We start from the raw sequence: 14,296 nt of genomic DNA, 5'->3' as shown, positions 1-14,296 counted from the left end.
CCAAAACACAAGGACTAATCTTACTAACTTAAAAAGCAAAAGGACTTAAACCACACAAACTCCAACAGTCAAAGGACCATTTCACCAAACAGACTGCTTCCAATTTTCTTCTTCAAGAACATTCAAAGTCAAAGCAGAGTATAGACTGGTCAAACAGACACAACTCATTCCATCCACCTTCAAATCCTTCATAATATATAATCATTTGGATCTAATAATCAATCCACAATCTTATTGTTTTGATAGTAATAATAATAATAATAATAATTGGTGACGATGATGAATAGTAATCCTTCAACGCCGATGAACGCACACGCGCCGTCGTCAAGCTCCGGTGGCAACGGATCACCGGATTTAAATACTCCGAGAAGAAATTCGAAGCGGCCTAAATGTATATTTTATTCTATTATATTAGATCCTTGTTTATTATAGCTTTTTATTATTTGTTATTGATGGATATTATTCGAGTAACATACATATTAGATGCAGTCAACTACCTTTTGCTAATTGATTAATTATTACTTTTTGTAATATCATATTTGTGTTTCATGTATTTGATTGCTGATATATGGTAACATGTGTAGATCTAGTGCATATATATATGATTGATTATGTTAGTTGAGCTTATAAGAGTTTATAGACCCTAAGTATGATATAGTACAATTAAAACCGTAGATCGTTGAACTGCTTAAGGTTTGTTATTATAATCATAGTTCTCAAGGTGCAACACGCACTCAGGTCCGAGATAAGCAAAACACATATCTTAAACATCTATGCAGGTGATATTTCGGTCCCTTGGTATAATATTGGTGCAAATTATCGGTACCGATAATATCAGGGATATTGACGGATATTGGACCGATATATCGCCAATTTTGCCGATATCAGTTTTTTAAGTTGTGATTGCCAATTTTTTGTGTTTGATGCTAGTGTTTTAAAGTCTTAGTCGGTTCCTACTTGCTACAAGTGTTGGTGTTTTTAAGATGCAAAAGGTTGACTTGTTGATGGTATGAGGAGAGTATACTGAATTGTTGGTGTGATATATAAATTCTGCATGATATTAAAATTACCGATATCTGATATTTTTTTGCATTAACTGCATAGATAAACATATATATTTTAGAGGTTATAGACATGTTTAGCTCTAGGTTAAGCTGGTTCGATGCCATTTTTGGATGATCCAAACCAGTTTGCCTGGAGTTAGCAAAAATTTACCAGGGTTTTCAGGATTTGGCTGACATCTTGCCAGAATCTATCCGGAATCTCGTCTAAAGGTCACCGGAGTGCCTGGATGGCAGCACCGTGGCCTGAGGGCCTAAACGCACGTCCTAAGGGCTTTTGGCAACATAGATTCTAATTAGGCACTGTTTTTGATTTATCATGTATGCTTTAGGTTGTGTTTGTGTTTCTATATGGTCTTGAGACATTATTTGGATGCGTATACTAATTTATATTTCTTGTATGTGTTTTTTTTAGATTCTAGGTTTACACAGCAAGAACTTCCAGCTTGCAAGCCAATTCTTACCCCAAAATGGGTATGTATATCTTTGTTTCAGTTTTTTCTTATGCTTCTAATTCATTGACTTATGACGAAGAATCAAGTTTAATTTCTGTTTATGTAATCTACTGCAGGTGATTTCAGCATTCATGCTTGTGACAATTGTCTTCATACCTATAGGACTTACTTCCCTCCTTGCTTCTAATGATGTATGATTGAAATTTAAAACAGTCTTTATTAACTAACTTCATGAACATTTCCTTTCTTGCTTGTTATAGTTTGTAATCTTGGATTCGTTTTTGTTCAAACAGGTAATTGAAATTGTTGACCGGTACGATAATGCCTGCATAACAGGCACAAAAAGTCAAAAGGTCCAATATATACAAAACGCTACCACCAATAAAACTTGCACCAGAACCTTGACAGTAAGTTTTATAACAATTTCTTTTCAAAAATTTCTTCGTGATTAGAAAGTTTAACATTTTCACAATTGAATGAATTTTAGGTCAAAAAGAGAATGAAGCAGCCAATTTATGTCTATTATCAGCTCGACAATTTCTATCAAAATCATCGCAGGTAACAACCATTTCATTTCATTTTGTAAGTTATAACATGAGTTCTCTTGATTTAAGACTAAACACACAAAACCTACTTTTGCAGGTATGTCAAGAGCCGAAGTGATACGCAGCTGAGAAACCGTGGTGATGAGAATGACACAAGTACATGTAAGCCTGAACATATAGCAAATGGGATGGCAATAGTGCCATGTGGACTTGTAGCCTGGAGTTTGTTCAATGACACATATACTCTCTCCACTGGTAACAACCGGTCATTAACCATAAACAAGCGGGAAATTTCATGGAAGAGTGACAGAGATGAAAAGTTCGGTAGTGACGTCTTCCCAAAAAATTTCCAAAACAGTAGCTTTATTGGTGGTGGAACTCTCAGTACATCTATCCCAGTAATTCTTTTTAGTCTTAACCACCATATGTTTGCATAGTAGTAAATGAAATTATATGACCATAATGTTTATTATGTTTGTTTTGAACTTTTGACAGTTAAATCAGCAAGAAGATCTTATTGTTTGGATGCGAACTGCTGCGCTTCCAACGTTTAGGAAACTTTATGGTAAAATTGAGCAGGATATTGAGGCTGGTGAAACAATAACTGTGGTATTGGAGAACCGTTACAACACTTACAGTTTCAGTGGCAAGAAGAAACTTGTGCTTTCAACTACCAGCTGGCTTGGTGGAAAAAATAACTTTATTGGCATTGCTTATCTGGCAGTTGGTGGCTTGTGCTTCTTACTTGCTACCACTTTCACTATCATATATTTTGTTAAACCAAGGTAATTCGTTTTTCTTTGTGTTTTTTGATCAGTATTAACATAGAATCGTAAAATTAGGTGTGTTGAAGACTTAAATTGGCCATGTTCACGGGTCAAAGCCAGCATGAACCTGAAAATCGTGAAATGACGCAAGTTTTTTGTTATTTTTGTTGTAGGCATCTTGGAGATCCGAATTATTTGTCATGGAACCGAAACCCAGGTGGTCACTAATGTGTGATTGTGCAATTATGAGGCAGGTTGAAAAGGGCTCCTTTTGATCGTGTATGTATTTGATCTGTATTACATGTTGTGTAGATTAGTAAAGTTATTTATTCGTTGTTTAATATTTTATTTCCAAGATATAACTTCTTTCGTATTTTTGATCACGCAATGTTACGGTTACACGTTTCATGACTATGTTACGCGCTTGAAAAACATGTATTAATATTATTGAGTATACACTGTACAATAGTCTTTACTGCATGACTGCTCACAATATCATTCGCATTTATTTGAAATATATAGTAACAGAGTATATGCATACACAAAATCCCGTATCATTTTTATGAGATATGAACATATTCTGTCTCTATTTCAATTAGTTACTTACAAAAACTTGTTACTAGTCATGTGAAAGATGGAAACATAATCCCCAATTAGAAGTAGATGAAATGGCACCCATCATAACCTGTTAGCAGAAATTAAGATAATTAGTCAAATAAGGTCAAAGTTGTTGGTGGAGATGATTTTATGAGCTTACTTGGGTCAACCGTGACCAGCATGGCGGAACCACCAAATTCACAGGTGCCGCCCGCCACTTTGGTTCTTTGCCAGTAGCTGTTGAATGCATAAGAAGCGTGTGCAAACAATGTGTCAGGCTGAAAGCATGCACCATTTGGCTGCAGTGTTTCACAATCGGCTCCTGAACCACATGCGTAGTTCATGGCTTCTTGAATGATTGGGTCCGGGACAGATGGTTTAGCCACACACCATAGTGCAGACCCCGGCTCATGGTGTGGTGGCGGTGGTCCGTTTGGTGGAGGGTACACAACCGGTGGCTCAAATAGAGGCGGTGCAGGTATGAACCCTGTAGGTGAAGGAAACGAAGAAGTTGGTGGGCTTGGTCCATAATTATATGGAGGGCTCAGACCAGGGCTGGGGTTATAACTGAAAGGCGGGCTTTGACCAATGCTAGGTTGGTAGGAGGCGGGTGAACCGGGGTTAGCATTAGTGGGTGGTGTGTAAGGAGTTCCATAAGAAGAAGGCGGTGTCGGGTAGGTGGGGTAGGAGGAAGATGATGTAGGCGGTGTGGGATAGGAGGAAGATGAGGCGGGCGGTGTGGGATAGGAGGAAGATGAGGCGGGTGGTGTGGGATAGGAGGAAGATGAGGCGGGCGGTGTGGGATAGGAGGAAGATGAGGTGGGCGATGTGGGATAAGAGGAAGATGAGGCGGGCGGTGTGGGATAGGAGGAAGATGAGGCAGGTGGAGATGGTGTCGGCAGAGTGGTGGCAGGGGGATAGGAGGAAGAAGATGCAGGCGGAGATGGTGATGGCTGAGTGGTGGTGGAAGGCGGCAGAGGGGTTGTGGAAGGTGGAGAATCACAAAGAGGATCGACAAGTAGCCGAGGTAGATCGTCTTCAAGATGATTCACAACATGAAATCTCTGTAACGAGGTCAACTTCGAAGTCAACACTCCAGGTGATCTTGCATCTGCACATACATATACATTATTAATCAACATTATATATATATATATATATATATATATATATATATATATAAAAGTGTCGGATACAGTATAGTTGTAACTAGAATACGTGCATGATGGTGAGGCGAAGGAATGATAATAAGAAATGACGAATGCATAGAGAAACCCTAGTAACCGATGGTTCATGTTCATTATTAGTGTTATCTGCAGATACATGCATAGCATATAATTTGTGTGTGCGCGCATGTATTTATATTCATGCACGCGTTTGTGTGTTTAAGACAGAAACAAGGTTTTGGTGTGAGATAGGGGTTCGGATACTTAGGAGATGGTGGTGGAGATGAGATTCTTGGCTTAAGAATGGATAAAAGCACCCTGAATATATAAAAATTGAAAGTGTGTTCTTTTGCTTGCTTTATACTCAAAGCTATGAAATGGTATCTCAATAGTAACATTAGAGTATGTATGATCTCACCTGAATCTATAATTTTTGTATGAACATTGCACACATCAAACATCTCTCTGATGGACCTTGTTTCAAGGCTTAAAAAACTTGTATATTGCTCAAATAAATTATGGGTTAAGGGTTCACATGTATTATTAAATAAATGTAAATATTTACCTTTTAATCGTTCTAAGAGCGTTTGGTTCATTAAAATGTCACATCTTAATAATTGAATGGCCATCTTCACCATTAAGTTTTAAATTCCCGCTTAATGAAAATTGGACATGATATACCCTTCCTCTTAAACTGTTTGGCGTCGATCCCGGTGAGGGTAAGAGGAAGGGGCATGTCTAATTTTCATTAAGCGTAGTTTTAAAACTTTAATGGTTGAGTAGACACAAACCAGTTCAACTTCAACCTCTTCTACGCACAAATAAACTACACATGTGTAACTAATAGTTAATAGTTAAAAAAGTAATAAATATGAACAAGTTAGTTTAATGGTTATTTTTTCATGTAAATAACATACACATTTTAATGTAATTAAAAATTTTAAAACAATACGATCCAGTGAATGTTTTTATTAAATTTTTAAAAAATATGAACAAGGTTGTTTTTATTAAAAATTTTAAAACATACGCATCAGTAAATGTCGTGTACTAAACTCACTAAACACAAATAAAACGATATGTTTTGATATAATTTAAAATCTACATAAATAACTATGAGAACCATGTATACACTATACACTTATACATGTCATTTTAACATGATATATACAATTAAGTTTTGTAACCATCTTTTATGATATATGCATTTTATAACAAGCATGTATACAAATAGGCCTCTAAATGAACCAAACTAACATAAACGGAAGTATGTTTGTGTAAGTTTTCGTTTATTTAACTTTAATCGAATACGAACACGAATATACAATTTCATTTGTTAATAAAACGAGCATGAACACGTTCATTCGTTTAACACCTAAACGAAAAAAAAAAGTCAAAAGAACAAAAACAAACATACATGTGTTTTCATGAACATAAAAAAATTGTTCATATTCGTTCATTTATTAAAGAGGGTAACTTTGTAAAATAGTAACCAAATTTTAAAGTATTTCAATTAGGTCATTCAAGTTTAGAAAATGTTTCAATTAAGTCGCTTAACTTTCTTATTTTATTAAAGGATTATTGGATTTAAATAATCCCATCTTTAATGGGTTGACCAATAATAATCCTACCTCCGGTATTTCCCGCTGGCAGTCCCACCTTTTCAAGGTTTTTTATTTTATGATCCCCCGTTAAATATAATTAACGGGGTTAAGTTTTTGCTGATGTGGCTAGTAACTTGGCTGTTTCATTATCCTACATGGTTTTTACCTTTTTTTTTCCATCTCTGATTACTTACGTGTAAAATTGAATTCTCACCCATTACTAATCACTCCACACCATCCCACTCATTCCTTCACCGTCACCACTAACATGACTCATCACCATCACCACCAACCACCACCACCGGACAATCACCACCGTAACTACGACTACAATCCACACTCCTCCTACGGTGGCGCGTCAATCAAAGGGTGCTGCTGCTGCTGCTTCGTCCTCTTCTTCTCCTTCCTTTTACTCCTAACCCTAACCGTCGTTCTAGTCATCGTCCTCGTCGTAAAGCCTAAAAAACCTCAGTTCGAACTCCAACAAGTGGTCGTGCAGTACATCAACCTCGCCGTTCCGGTAGCCACCACCGTCTCACTCTCACTCGCCATTCGCATGCTCTTCACCGCCAAAAACGACAACACCGTAGGAATCCAGTACGACACCTCCACCTTAAGCATCATGTACCGCGACATTCCCTTGGGTCGTGGTACCGTACCTGGATTCTTCCAACCGGCGCACAGTGTCCATCAGATAATTTTTGTCTGAGTTTGTCGTGGGTGAGGATTCAATCGATAATTAGGGCTCAATACATAATTTTAGGGGTTAAATGGGGGAGTATTACACGTAAGTAATCAGAGAGGGAAAAAAAGGTAAAAGCCATGTAGGATAATGAAAAAACCAAGTCACTAGCCACATTAGCAAAAACTTAACCCTGTTAATTATTTTTAACGGGGATCATAAAACAAAAAACCTTGAAAAGGTGGGACTGCCAGCGGCAAAATACCGGAGGTGGGATTATTATTGGCTAACCCATTAAAAGTGAGATTATTTAAATCCAATTATTCTTTATTAAATTATAGGTTTTAACATGTTTTTTTTATCAAGTTTTGTTTTTATTTTAATGAAGAAATCTTTTTATCTATTTTTTCATGTTGATGTGGAGTGGTAACGTAGATTTTATTTTTGATTTTTAATATAATTAACGTTGTTTTTAAGTTTTAAATATAACTACATATATTGCAAATCCCGACTCCACATGTTCTCTTACATTGCTTTCTAGACACAAAAAATTCGATGATGCTCGAAGATTCAGTAACCCGATTTAAAAAAAAATTGTATGAACGACCTAATTAGAACACTTTTGAAACTTGATAAATATTCCATGAGATATGCCTTAAGCGAACTTCTCACAGAACAGTTCATAAACGTCTGGTTAGTTTACAGGTCTATGATGATACAAATAACATATTTGAAAACTGAGGGGTCCATTTGTAAAGACCGTGTAAAAGTTTTTAAATTCAAATCTTGAGACCAAACGGCCAAAAAAGTTGAACAAAAACCCCCAATCTCTCAAACCCTAATTCTTCGATTCTTCAATTTCGTAAGTCTCTTTCTTCTTCTGCTTATTAAATCTCTCAATTCAAACTCTATTTCGCTTAATATTGTTTTTATTCGATCGATTACAGATGTGAAAGAAGTTAAACCGCAATGGTGGCTGTTAAGGTACCTTCGAAACCCTAATTAACTGTTTCTGTTACTCATTTTGTTTAATAATAGTGTTGATTGGACTGATGTTTGTGTTGTTGAATTGGATCTAGGTGTTAAGCACGGTTAAAACTAGGGTTTCCGGAGATCGAGAGACGAGGAAGAGCGGTATTTCGGTTTACTTTAATTTTTGTACTTGTTAGGGTTTTAGTTTGTGCTGTACTTATTAGTTTTGAAATTGTTTTAACTTTTGACAACAGGTCGGGATCTAGTTGCCGCTGAAACTAAGTAAGTTTTGATATGGTATTGATTGAATAATTGGTTTGTAGTTTGAAGTAGATGAAACAATACAATACAGTATATGGCTTGTTTGAATGAAATAGTGTAAAATCTTGCTTTTTGAAGTTGAAACGTCTTCTTTTGGTATGCGAAACAAGATTCTGATTCACCGGTTTTGTTTGTTAAAGTTTGTTTGTGTTCAAAGGTTACTAATAAGTTTTTTAAAGTTGGGGGTAATTGGGGAGTATTAGAGAACTTAGTGATTGTTTTATTGGTTTGAGTGTCGTGATAAACGTGCAAGGGTCGAGAAAGCTACTGATAAGTTGTTAAAGTTGGGAGTAATTTCGGAATATCAGAGAATCCAGTGATTGTTTTAATGACATTAACTGAAGTTTTATGTGTGGTTTGTTTTCTCTTATCATAATTTTCTTTCTTGTATACAATAACATTTTGAATTGCATGTATTACATGTTGATTTACATTTTTCTTTTTTTGTAGAAGGAAATCTATTCCAGTCAAAGATGAAATCAGTCATAGCAATGCCAACTGTCAAAAGGTTAATACTAATTTCCTAATTCTTGCCAACCTTGTATACATGGTAGCAACTGGTAAATGAGGAATGCAGTCTTTAATGCATATAACGTTTTTAAAAATATATTAATCCTGTGTTCTTTTTGTAATGATCATGAAGGAGGCTCTCAACAAGTTGGACAAGATTAATGGGAAAAACATCAGCACTGGTAAGAATCACTCAACTTAACTGCTGGTATTAAGTTTAATGGCCCATACCAATTTTTACAAATTTGTGCTTCACAGCTCGAACGACAGTAGGAAGAAAAGCATTGGGGGATATCACCAATTCCCAGGGTGTTTTTAAGAGAAATGCAGCTGTTGATGGCTCTAAACCAGGGTTAGTATTGAGCTGTTTCCCTTTCAAAAACTGGTTATTTAGTTATCCAGTTTGTGGTATCTAGATTTTTTCTACATATAGAAAATAATTGTTTAAAAAGTTTTTCGTTTGTTAGCTTAACATGCTCACTTGGTCTAAAACATTACAGGAAAGGTAAAGTGGAGAGGATGACATATACACAAAGGTATGCACACAACGGTTCCTATTATTATTTTACTGCTTGTTTTACTTTAGTTTCTTGAAAACTTTGAGATGGCACACTTTAATCTTGTGATAAATGCATGAAATTTACTTTTATATGTATTTTTAGGGCCTCGGTTTCATCAGGCAAGGATCTGAAGGTTTTCGATGGTAATCCAAAGACGAGGGGTCAAGAAACTGGGTGAGTGACACTGAGGTTTTCCATTAAAAATGGTTATTTGATTATCCAGTTTGTGGTGTCTCGAAGTTTTTCTTAAAGAGAGAGAAATGATTGTGTGAAATATTTTTCCAGTTTTCATTGTGTTAACTGTAACATGTTCACTTGGTTGAAAACATTACAGGAAAGGTAAAATGGAAGGGATGACATATACACAAAGGTATGAACACAACTATTCCTGTTATTATTTTACTTTCGTTTACTCTAGTTTCTTGAAAACCTTGAGATAGCGCACATTAATCCAGTGACAAATGCATAAAATTGCGTTCGGTATCGTATGAATTTGTAGGGTCTTGGTTTCATCAGGTAAGGATTTGAAAGTTTCCAACAGAAATCTAAAGACTAAAGGTCAAGAAAGTGGGTGAGTGGCATTGAGCTGTTTCCCTTTAAAAATTGGATATTTGATTATCCCGTTTGTGCTATCTTGAGTTTTTTTCTACATGATGGAAAGATGATTAAAATTTGTTTGGTCTAAAAACATTGTAGGAAAGGTAAAATGGAAAGGGTGGCATATTCACAACGGTAAGCACACAACTATTTCATTTACTGTTTTACTTAATATCTTGAAAACTTCGAGATTGCACACGTTAATCTCAGTGCTAATTGCATGAAATTTACTTTTATATGAATTTGCAGGGCATCGGTTTCGTCAGTCAAGGATTTGAAGGTCTTCAATGATAAATCAAAGACAAAGGATCAGCGAACTGTTGGTTATGTAACAAGGTAACGGTAGTTGATATTCTTTTCTGTTTTGGTTCATTTCTTTGCCCAATTTACTATTGTGATTATCTTTTATTTATTTAGGAAATCTGTAAAGACATACTGCCCACAACGCCCACTACAAAGGTTTCTATTTTCATCTGGTTACATTTATTTAGATTACTTTCGCCAAGGTCCTTAAATTAAAGTTTCCAATTGCTTATTTTAAAGGAAATCTTTACCGGTGTTTAAGCATGTTAACAAGGAGGAGAAATCTGATATCAAGAAAGTATGAATCTGTTATGTTATACTATAAATCATTTTTAACATTTTTTTTTTCTGTAAATTCTCAATATACTATGCTTGTAGGGAGATAAGGATAATAAATTGAAGAACAAGGAAAGACATGGCTTCTTTGGTGAGTAAATTTCTTTTTAAGTGAATCACTTTGATGATATTAATGTATCAATTTAACTCTTTTTGTTATTTTGTAGTTTCAGTTAAACCTAAAGTTGGCACGACAATTGCACCACAAGTAATCAATACCCGGGAAAATCGTCGGAAGAACAGAGTTAGTGACGGATGTATAAGAATGTAAGTTCACGCATGTCAAAATCTTGTATCACTATAAGCCGTTTTTAGTAAATATTAAGAAGTTATACAACGTTTTTTAATTTAATCTGTTTACAGGCCATCATATGGTCAATCAACAACCGATAAACAGAGACTGTCTAGAATTTCAGTGAAGGTATCTTGAAATACATATTAATTGTAAGCCATTTATCTTTTATTATGTTCTGATATTTACAAAAATCCCTACCAGCCAACCGTGAAAACAACAGTTGGTATTCCCAAAGCTCAAAGGGTATCAAGAACCACTTCTGTTTTTACCAAATCAACATCTGCAACTTCTGTTTTATCCAAGAAAACAGTGGAACCATCAAAGTCTGAATCTGTTTCATGTAAGAAAAGTGCTCAAGATGTCACATTTGATGCGAGTACATCAAAACTCAATGTCAAGGGGAAATCTGGTTCTGGTCGTCGAAAATCGTATACCTCTTTGCTAATTGAAAGAACAGAGGTTGGTTAAATTTTATTGTATTTTTTATTTCTTTAATAAATACTTATTTTATAATCTTAATGATATGTTGCAATGCAGCTTCTAAAGGATCAGGTTAGTGCCATCAAGGAGGAGAGCCTGCCTAAAATTTATGATGATGCTAATCAGCTTGATGTTGCTGAATATATTGATGAGATCTATCAGCATTATTGGGTCACAGAAGTGAGTTTATCACGCTTTCTTGCTATGTTTGTTGACTGGTTTGTTATTTATGTATGCACACGTGACGAGGTATAATCCAAATGGCTTACAAATGCAGGCAAGTAATCAACCACTGAAAAATTATATGGATATCCAAAGAGAGATCACTCCTCAAATGCGGGGCATACTGATCAATTGGCTAATAGAAGTACTTTCTGTTTATCCTTTTCTTATGGTTAGTTTAATCAAGCATAAGTTAGAACTAAGGTTTTTATAATCTGCATATGTTGGTTGCTTACAGGTTCATCTGAAATTTGATTTGATGCAAGAGACACTTTATCTCATGGTCACACTCTTTGACTTTTACTTGTCTGCAGTCAAGATTAAGAAAAGTGAAATGCAATTAGTTGGTCTCACATCACTGTTACTAGCATCAAAGTATGAGGATTTTTGGCACCCACAGGTAAATGTTTGTGTTTTATCTTTCTGCACAGGTTGGCCCATAAACACTCGACATAAAAGACAACCCGTGATGGCTCACTGATAAGCAAACAGATCAAAATAAACTGCATCTAATGTTTTAATCCTTTTAACAGGTTATGGAACTAATTAGCATCTCAGCAGAGACATACACAAGAGAGCAAGTGCTTAGAATGGTATGTTTAAAGTTATTGTTGCTTTTATTATGATGTAGTTTCACTAAAATCATATACCTTTTTTCCAATTATCAGGAGACCACTATTTTACAGACGTTAAACTTCCGTCTTCATTTGCCCACTCCATATGTATTCATGCTGAGATTTCTTAGGGCCGCACAGGGAGGCAAAAAGGTAACTGTTGTGTCTGCTGCTAAACAGTTTCGACATGAATCTCAATTAGGCAAATACTAAAAACTTTAATCGATTTTTTCAGTTTGAAAACCTAGCATACTTCCTCATTGAACTGTGCTTAGTGGAATATGATGCTTTACACTACAAGCCATCATTACTATGTGCATCAGCTATCTATGTTGCTAGATGTACCCTGCAATTGACCCCAGCATGGACCCCACTTCTATGCAAGCATTCTAAGTATCATGAATTTCAGATCAGGTAAGTGTTTTAACATCTAGTTATTCATTTGTTTCTACATAACATTTGTCACAAATCTTATCATATTTTAACATTGTAGGGATTGTGCTGATATGATCTTGGGATTTCACCAAGCTGCAAGTAAATCAGTTTTAAGAGTTACATATGACAAGTACACTAGCAGTAAAAACTGCAAAGTTGCATTGATCAAGCCTCTGGATAAGCTTCCACATCCGTAGTCTTTTCGACCAAGCTACAAACTGGTAAATCTAATTGATATTTTGTACCAACATATAGTTGGAGGTGAATGTGTAAGATCATGCTCTTTTAAACATAGTGATCTTGGTTTATTATCATCTTTGTGGAATTGTGGTGTATAGAACAGAAGAATCGATGCATATTTGTGACTGTGAAATTGCATGCATCATACATATATCATCAGATTCTTGCTAACTGCAAACATCCCTTTTCATTCTATATTAAGCTTTTTTATATAATGTTGCTATATAATATATTAGAATGTAGAGTATGTGCATGTAACAACAGTATTATCATTCTAGATAAACACTCACTATACACAAGTAGCAACTAGTTGGCAATCATGTAACACCGAAAACTCTTCACTCGGATCCAACGTGTTCCTGACCGCACGATAAAAGTCCAGCCACGAAGACGAGTAACTCGAATCAAAACTCCCCCACGAGAATGTAGGGTTAGGCGTAGCAGGACTCGCAACCACCATATCAAGAACCGACATAGCCGGCTTAAGCTGCTGTGGGAAATTAAAAGCCAAGTTATCAACCTTATGCTCGTAAATCTTCCCATTCCGATCCAGTTTGTAACGAGACGTCCCTTGAAACTCGCCCTTGGCTTCCCATGGGACTCGTGGCACGCCTTTCAGATTCCAACGGATTAGAATTAGATTCTCGGCTGCCACACCCTGTATATCTCCAGTGAGATGTCCTTGAATAGAATTCGGCCGTGGAAACGTAATGCCCTGAAGATTAGCTTGTAGTTTTCGATGCCCGTGAACTTGTTGAGCGGATCAACGAAGGTGATATCGTCCCTGTAACCCGAACATCAACAACTATCAATTAACTTGAATGAATTATAATATTATACAGCTAGCTACATATTGCGTGCAGGAGCGATGTGGGACAAGTTTCATACCTATAAATGTCGTAATTGAGATTGGAGGTGAAGATGAGGGGGAGGTCATGGCGGAGGGTGCGAACGGGTAAGCCGAGGTTAACGTAGAAGTCCTGGCGAGGATCGGAAGGGGGGGAAACCCGAAGGCGGACGGGAGGGGGTTCGACGGGTGAGGATTGAACGGCGAGGACGGTGTGGGTGTGGTGAATTGATGGATGAGATGATGATGGAGGTTTGTGTGAGGATTGAAGGCGAGTGAAAGATGGAGAGAGGTTGAGAATAACTGTGAAAGCCATGATTAGGATTGATTGGAGGTTAGGGTTTGGGTTGTTGTTCAGGGAGTCTGAGTGTTCATCATCGTTGTTACGGAAGTGAAGACGCGTGTGTCTGGTTGTGATTATTTTGGGGGGTTTTGTGATTTTGGATTTATGACGTTGGTACCTGACTCATGTGTTTGTGCCAACCACAAAACCAAATATGTCTAAACCAGGGATTGAGTTACGGATATTACAGGTATTGATCTTGAAAATTCGAAATATTTGGTTTGTTAACGGTATGGGTAACGGTATTTCGTGCAAAATTTGGGAAATACCGATACTGAAAACTAAAAACTTGATATCGAGGGGGGGTGGTTGTTTTACAATAAATTGGTGTAGTAGATGGAGCCTCC

At 36.4% G+C, this 14,296-nt stretch overlaps 3 protein-coding genes and 1 pseudogene across 4 annotated transcripts; 2 read left to right on the top strand and 2 right to left on the bottom strand.

The window, feature by feature from the left end:
• The first annotated feature begins 212 nt into the window (after nucleotides 1-212).
• On the top strand, nucleotides 213-3,325 carry LOC143596417 (ALA-interacting subunit 3-like). The gene is made up of 8 exons (XM_077075197.1): nucleotides 213-391; nucleotides 1,477-1,535; nucleotides 1,633-1,707; nucleotides 1,810-1,923; nucleotides 2,004-2,074; nucleotides 2,159-2,459; nucleotides 2,557-2,846; nucleotides 3,002-3,325. The coding sequence occupies exons 1-8, from the start codon at nucleotides 277-279 to the stop codon at nucleotides 3,054-3,056; spliced, it is 1,080 nt and encodes a 359-aa protein (XP_076931312.1). The 5' UTR covers nucleotides 213-276; the 3' UTR covers nucleotides 3,057-3,325.
• Nucleotides 3,326-3,352: 27 nt separating this feature from the next.
• On the bottom strand, nucleotides 3,353-5,327 carry LOC143596413 (uncharacterized). The gene is made up of 3 exons (XM_077075193.1): nucleotides 5,273-5,327; nucleotides 3,586-4,536; nucleotides 3,353-3,513 (listed from the first exon to the last, which is right to left on the bottom strand). The coding sequence occupies exons 1-3, from the start codon at nucleotides 5,325-5,327 to the stop codon at nucleotides 3,482-3,484; spliced, it is 1,038 nt and encodes a 345-aa protein (XP_076931308.1). The 3' UTR covers nucleotides 3,353-3,481.
• A 3,477-nt stretch (nucleotides 5,328-8,804) lies between these two features.
• LOC143596412 (putative cyclin-B3-1) lies at nucleotides 8,805-12,827 on the top strand. Its single transcript, XM_077075192.1, has 21 exons — nucleotides 8,805-8,859; nucleotides 8,936-9,029; nucleotides 9,178-9,213; nucleotides 9,340-9,411; nucleotides 9,572-9,607; nucleotides 9,737-9,808; nucleotides 9,934-9,969; nucleotides 10,084-10,170; nucleotides 10,252-10,293; nucleotides 10,378-10,435; nucleotides 10,516-10,564; nucleotides 10,641-10,740; nucleotides 10,837-10,894; nucleotides 10,970-11,227; nucleotides 11,306-11,428; nucleotides 11,526-11,615; nucleotides 11,709-11,870; nucleotides 12,004-12,063; nucleotides 12,139-12,237; nucleotides 12,320-12,498; nucleotides 12,578-12,827. The coding sequence occupies exons 1-21, from the start codon at nucleotides 8,805-8,807 to the stop codon at nucleotides 12,714-12,716; spliced, it is 1,905 nt and encodes a 634-aa protein (XP_076931307.1). The 3' UTR covers nucleotides 12,717-12,827.
• An 84-nt stretch (nucleotides 12,828-12,911) lies between these two features.
• On the bottom strand, nucleotides 12,912-14,079 carry LOC143596415 (uncharacterized; annotated as a pseudogene). The gene is made up of 2 exons (XR_013146707.1): nucleotides 13,648-14,079; nucleotides 12,912-13,543 (listed from the first exon to the last, which is right to left on the bottom strand). The product of XR_013146707.1 is annotated as an uncharacterized LOC143596415 (transcript).
• Between the last annotated feature and the right edge of the window lie 217 nt (nucleotides 14,080-14,296).

The sequence above is a fragment of the Bidens hawaiensis genome, unplaced genomic scaffold, assembly GCF_021521415.1.
Source record: "Bidens hawaiensis isolate Kalapana, Puna unplaced genomic scaffold, B.hawaiensis_p1.1 tig00046359_1, whole genome shotgun sequence".
Lineage (NCBI taxonomy): Eukaryota > Viridiplantae > Streptophyta > Magnoliopsida > Asterales > Asteraceae > Bidens > Bidens hawaiensis.
This window is presented reverse-complemented; position numbering and strand designations above follow the sequence as displayed.

Excerpts from the sequence above, each read along its gene's own strand:
- LOC143596417 (XM_077075197.1), top strand. The coding sequence starts at position 277 with ATGATGAATAGTAATCCTTCAACGCCGATGAACGCACACGCGCCGTCG. Across the intron at positions 1,924-2,003 it reads CTTGCACCAGAACCTTGACA|GTCAAAAAGAGAATGAAGCA; the intron begins GTAAGTTTTATA and ends AATGAATTTTAG. Across the intron at positions 2,460-2,556 it reads CTCTCAGTACATCTATCCCA|TTAAATCAGCAAGAAGATCT; the intron begins GTAATTCTTTTT and ends AACTTTTGACAG.
- LOC143596413 (XM_077075193.1), bottom strand. The coding sequence starts at position 5,327 with ATGCCCCTTCCTCTTACCCTCACCGGGATCGACGCCAAACAGTTTAAG. Across the intron at positions 4,537-5,272 it reads CAAACAGTTTAAGAGGAAGG|ATGCAAGATCACCTGGAGTG; the intron begins GTATATCATGTC and ends ATGTATGTGCAG. Across the intron at positions 3,514-3,585 it reads GCTGGTCACGGTTGACCCAA|GTTATGATGGGTGCCATTTC; the intron begins GTAAGCTCATAA and ends TTCTGCTAACAG.
- LOC143596412 (XM_077075192.1), top strand. The coding sequence starts at position 8,805 with ATGAAGGAGGCTCTCAACAAGTTGGACAAGATTAATGGGAAAAACATC. Across the intron at positions 8,860-8,935 it reads TGGGAAAAACATCAGCACTG|CTCGAACGACAGTAGGAAGA; the intron begins GTAAGAATCACT and ends TGTGCTTCACAG. Across the intron at positions 9,608-9,736 it reads GGGATGACATATACACAAAG|GGTCTTGGTTTCATCAGGTA; the intron begins GTATGAACACAA and ends ATGAATTTGTAG.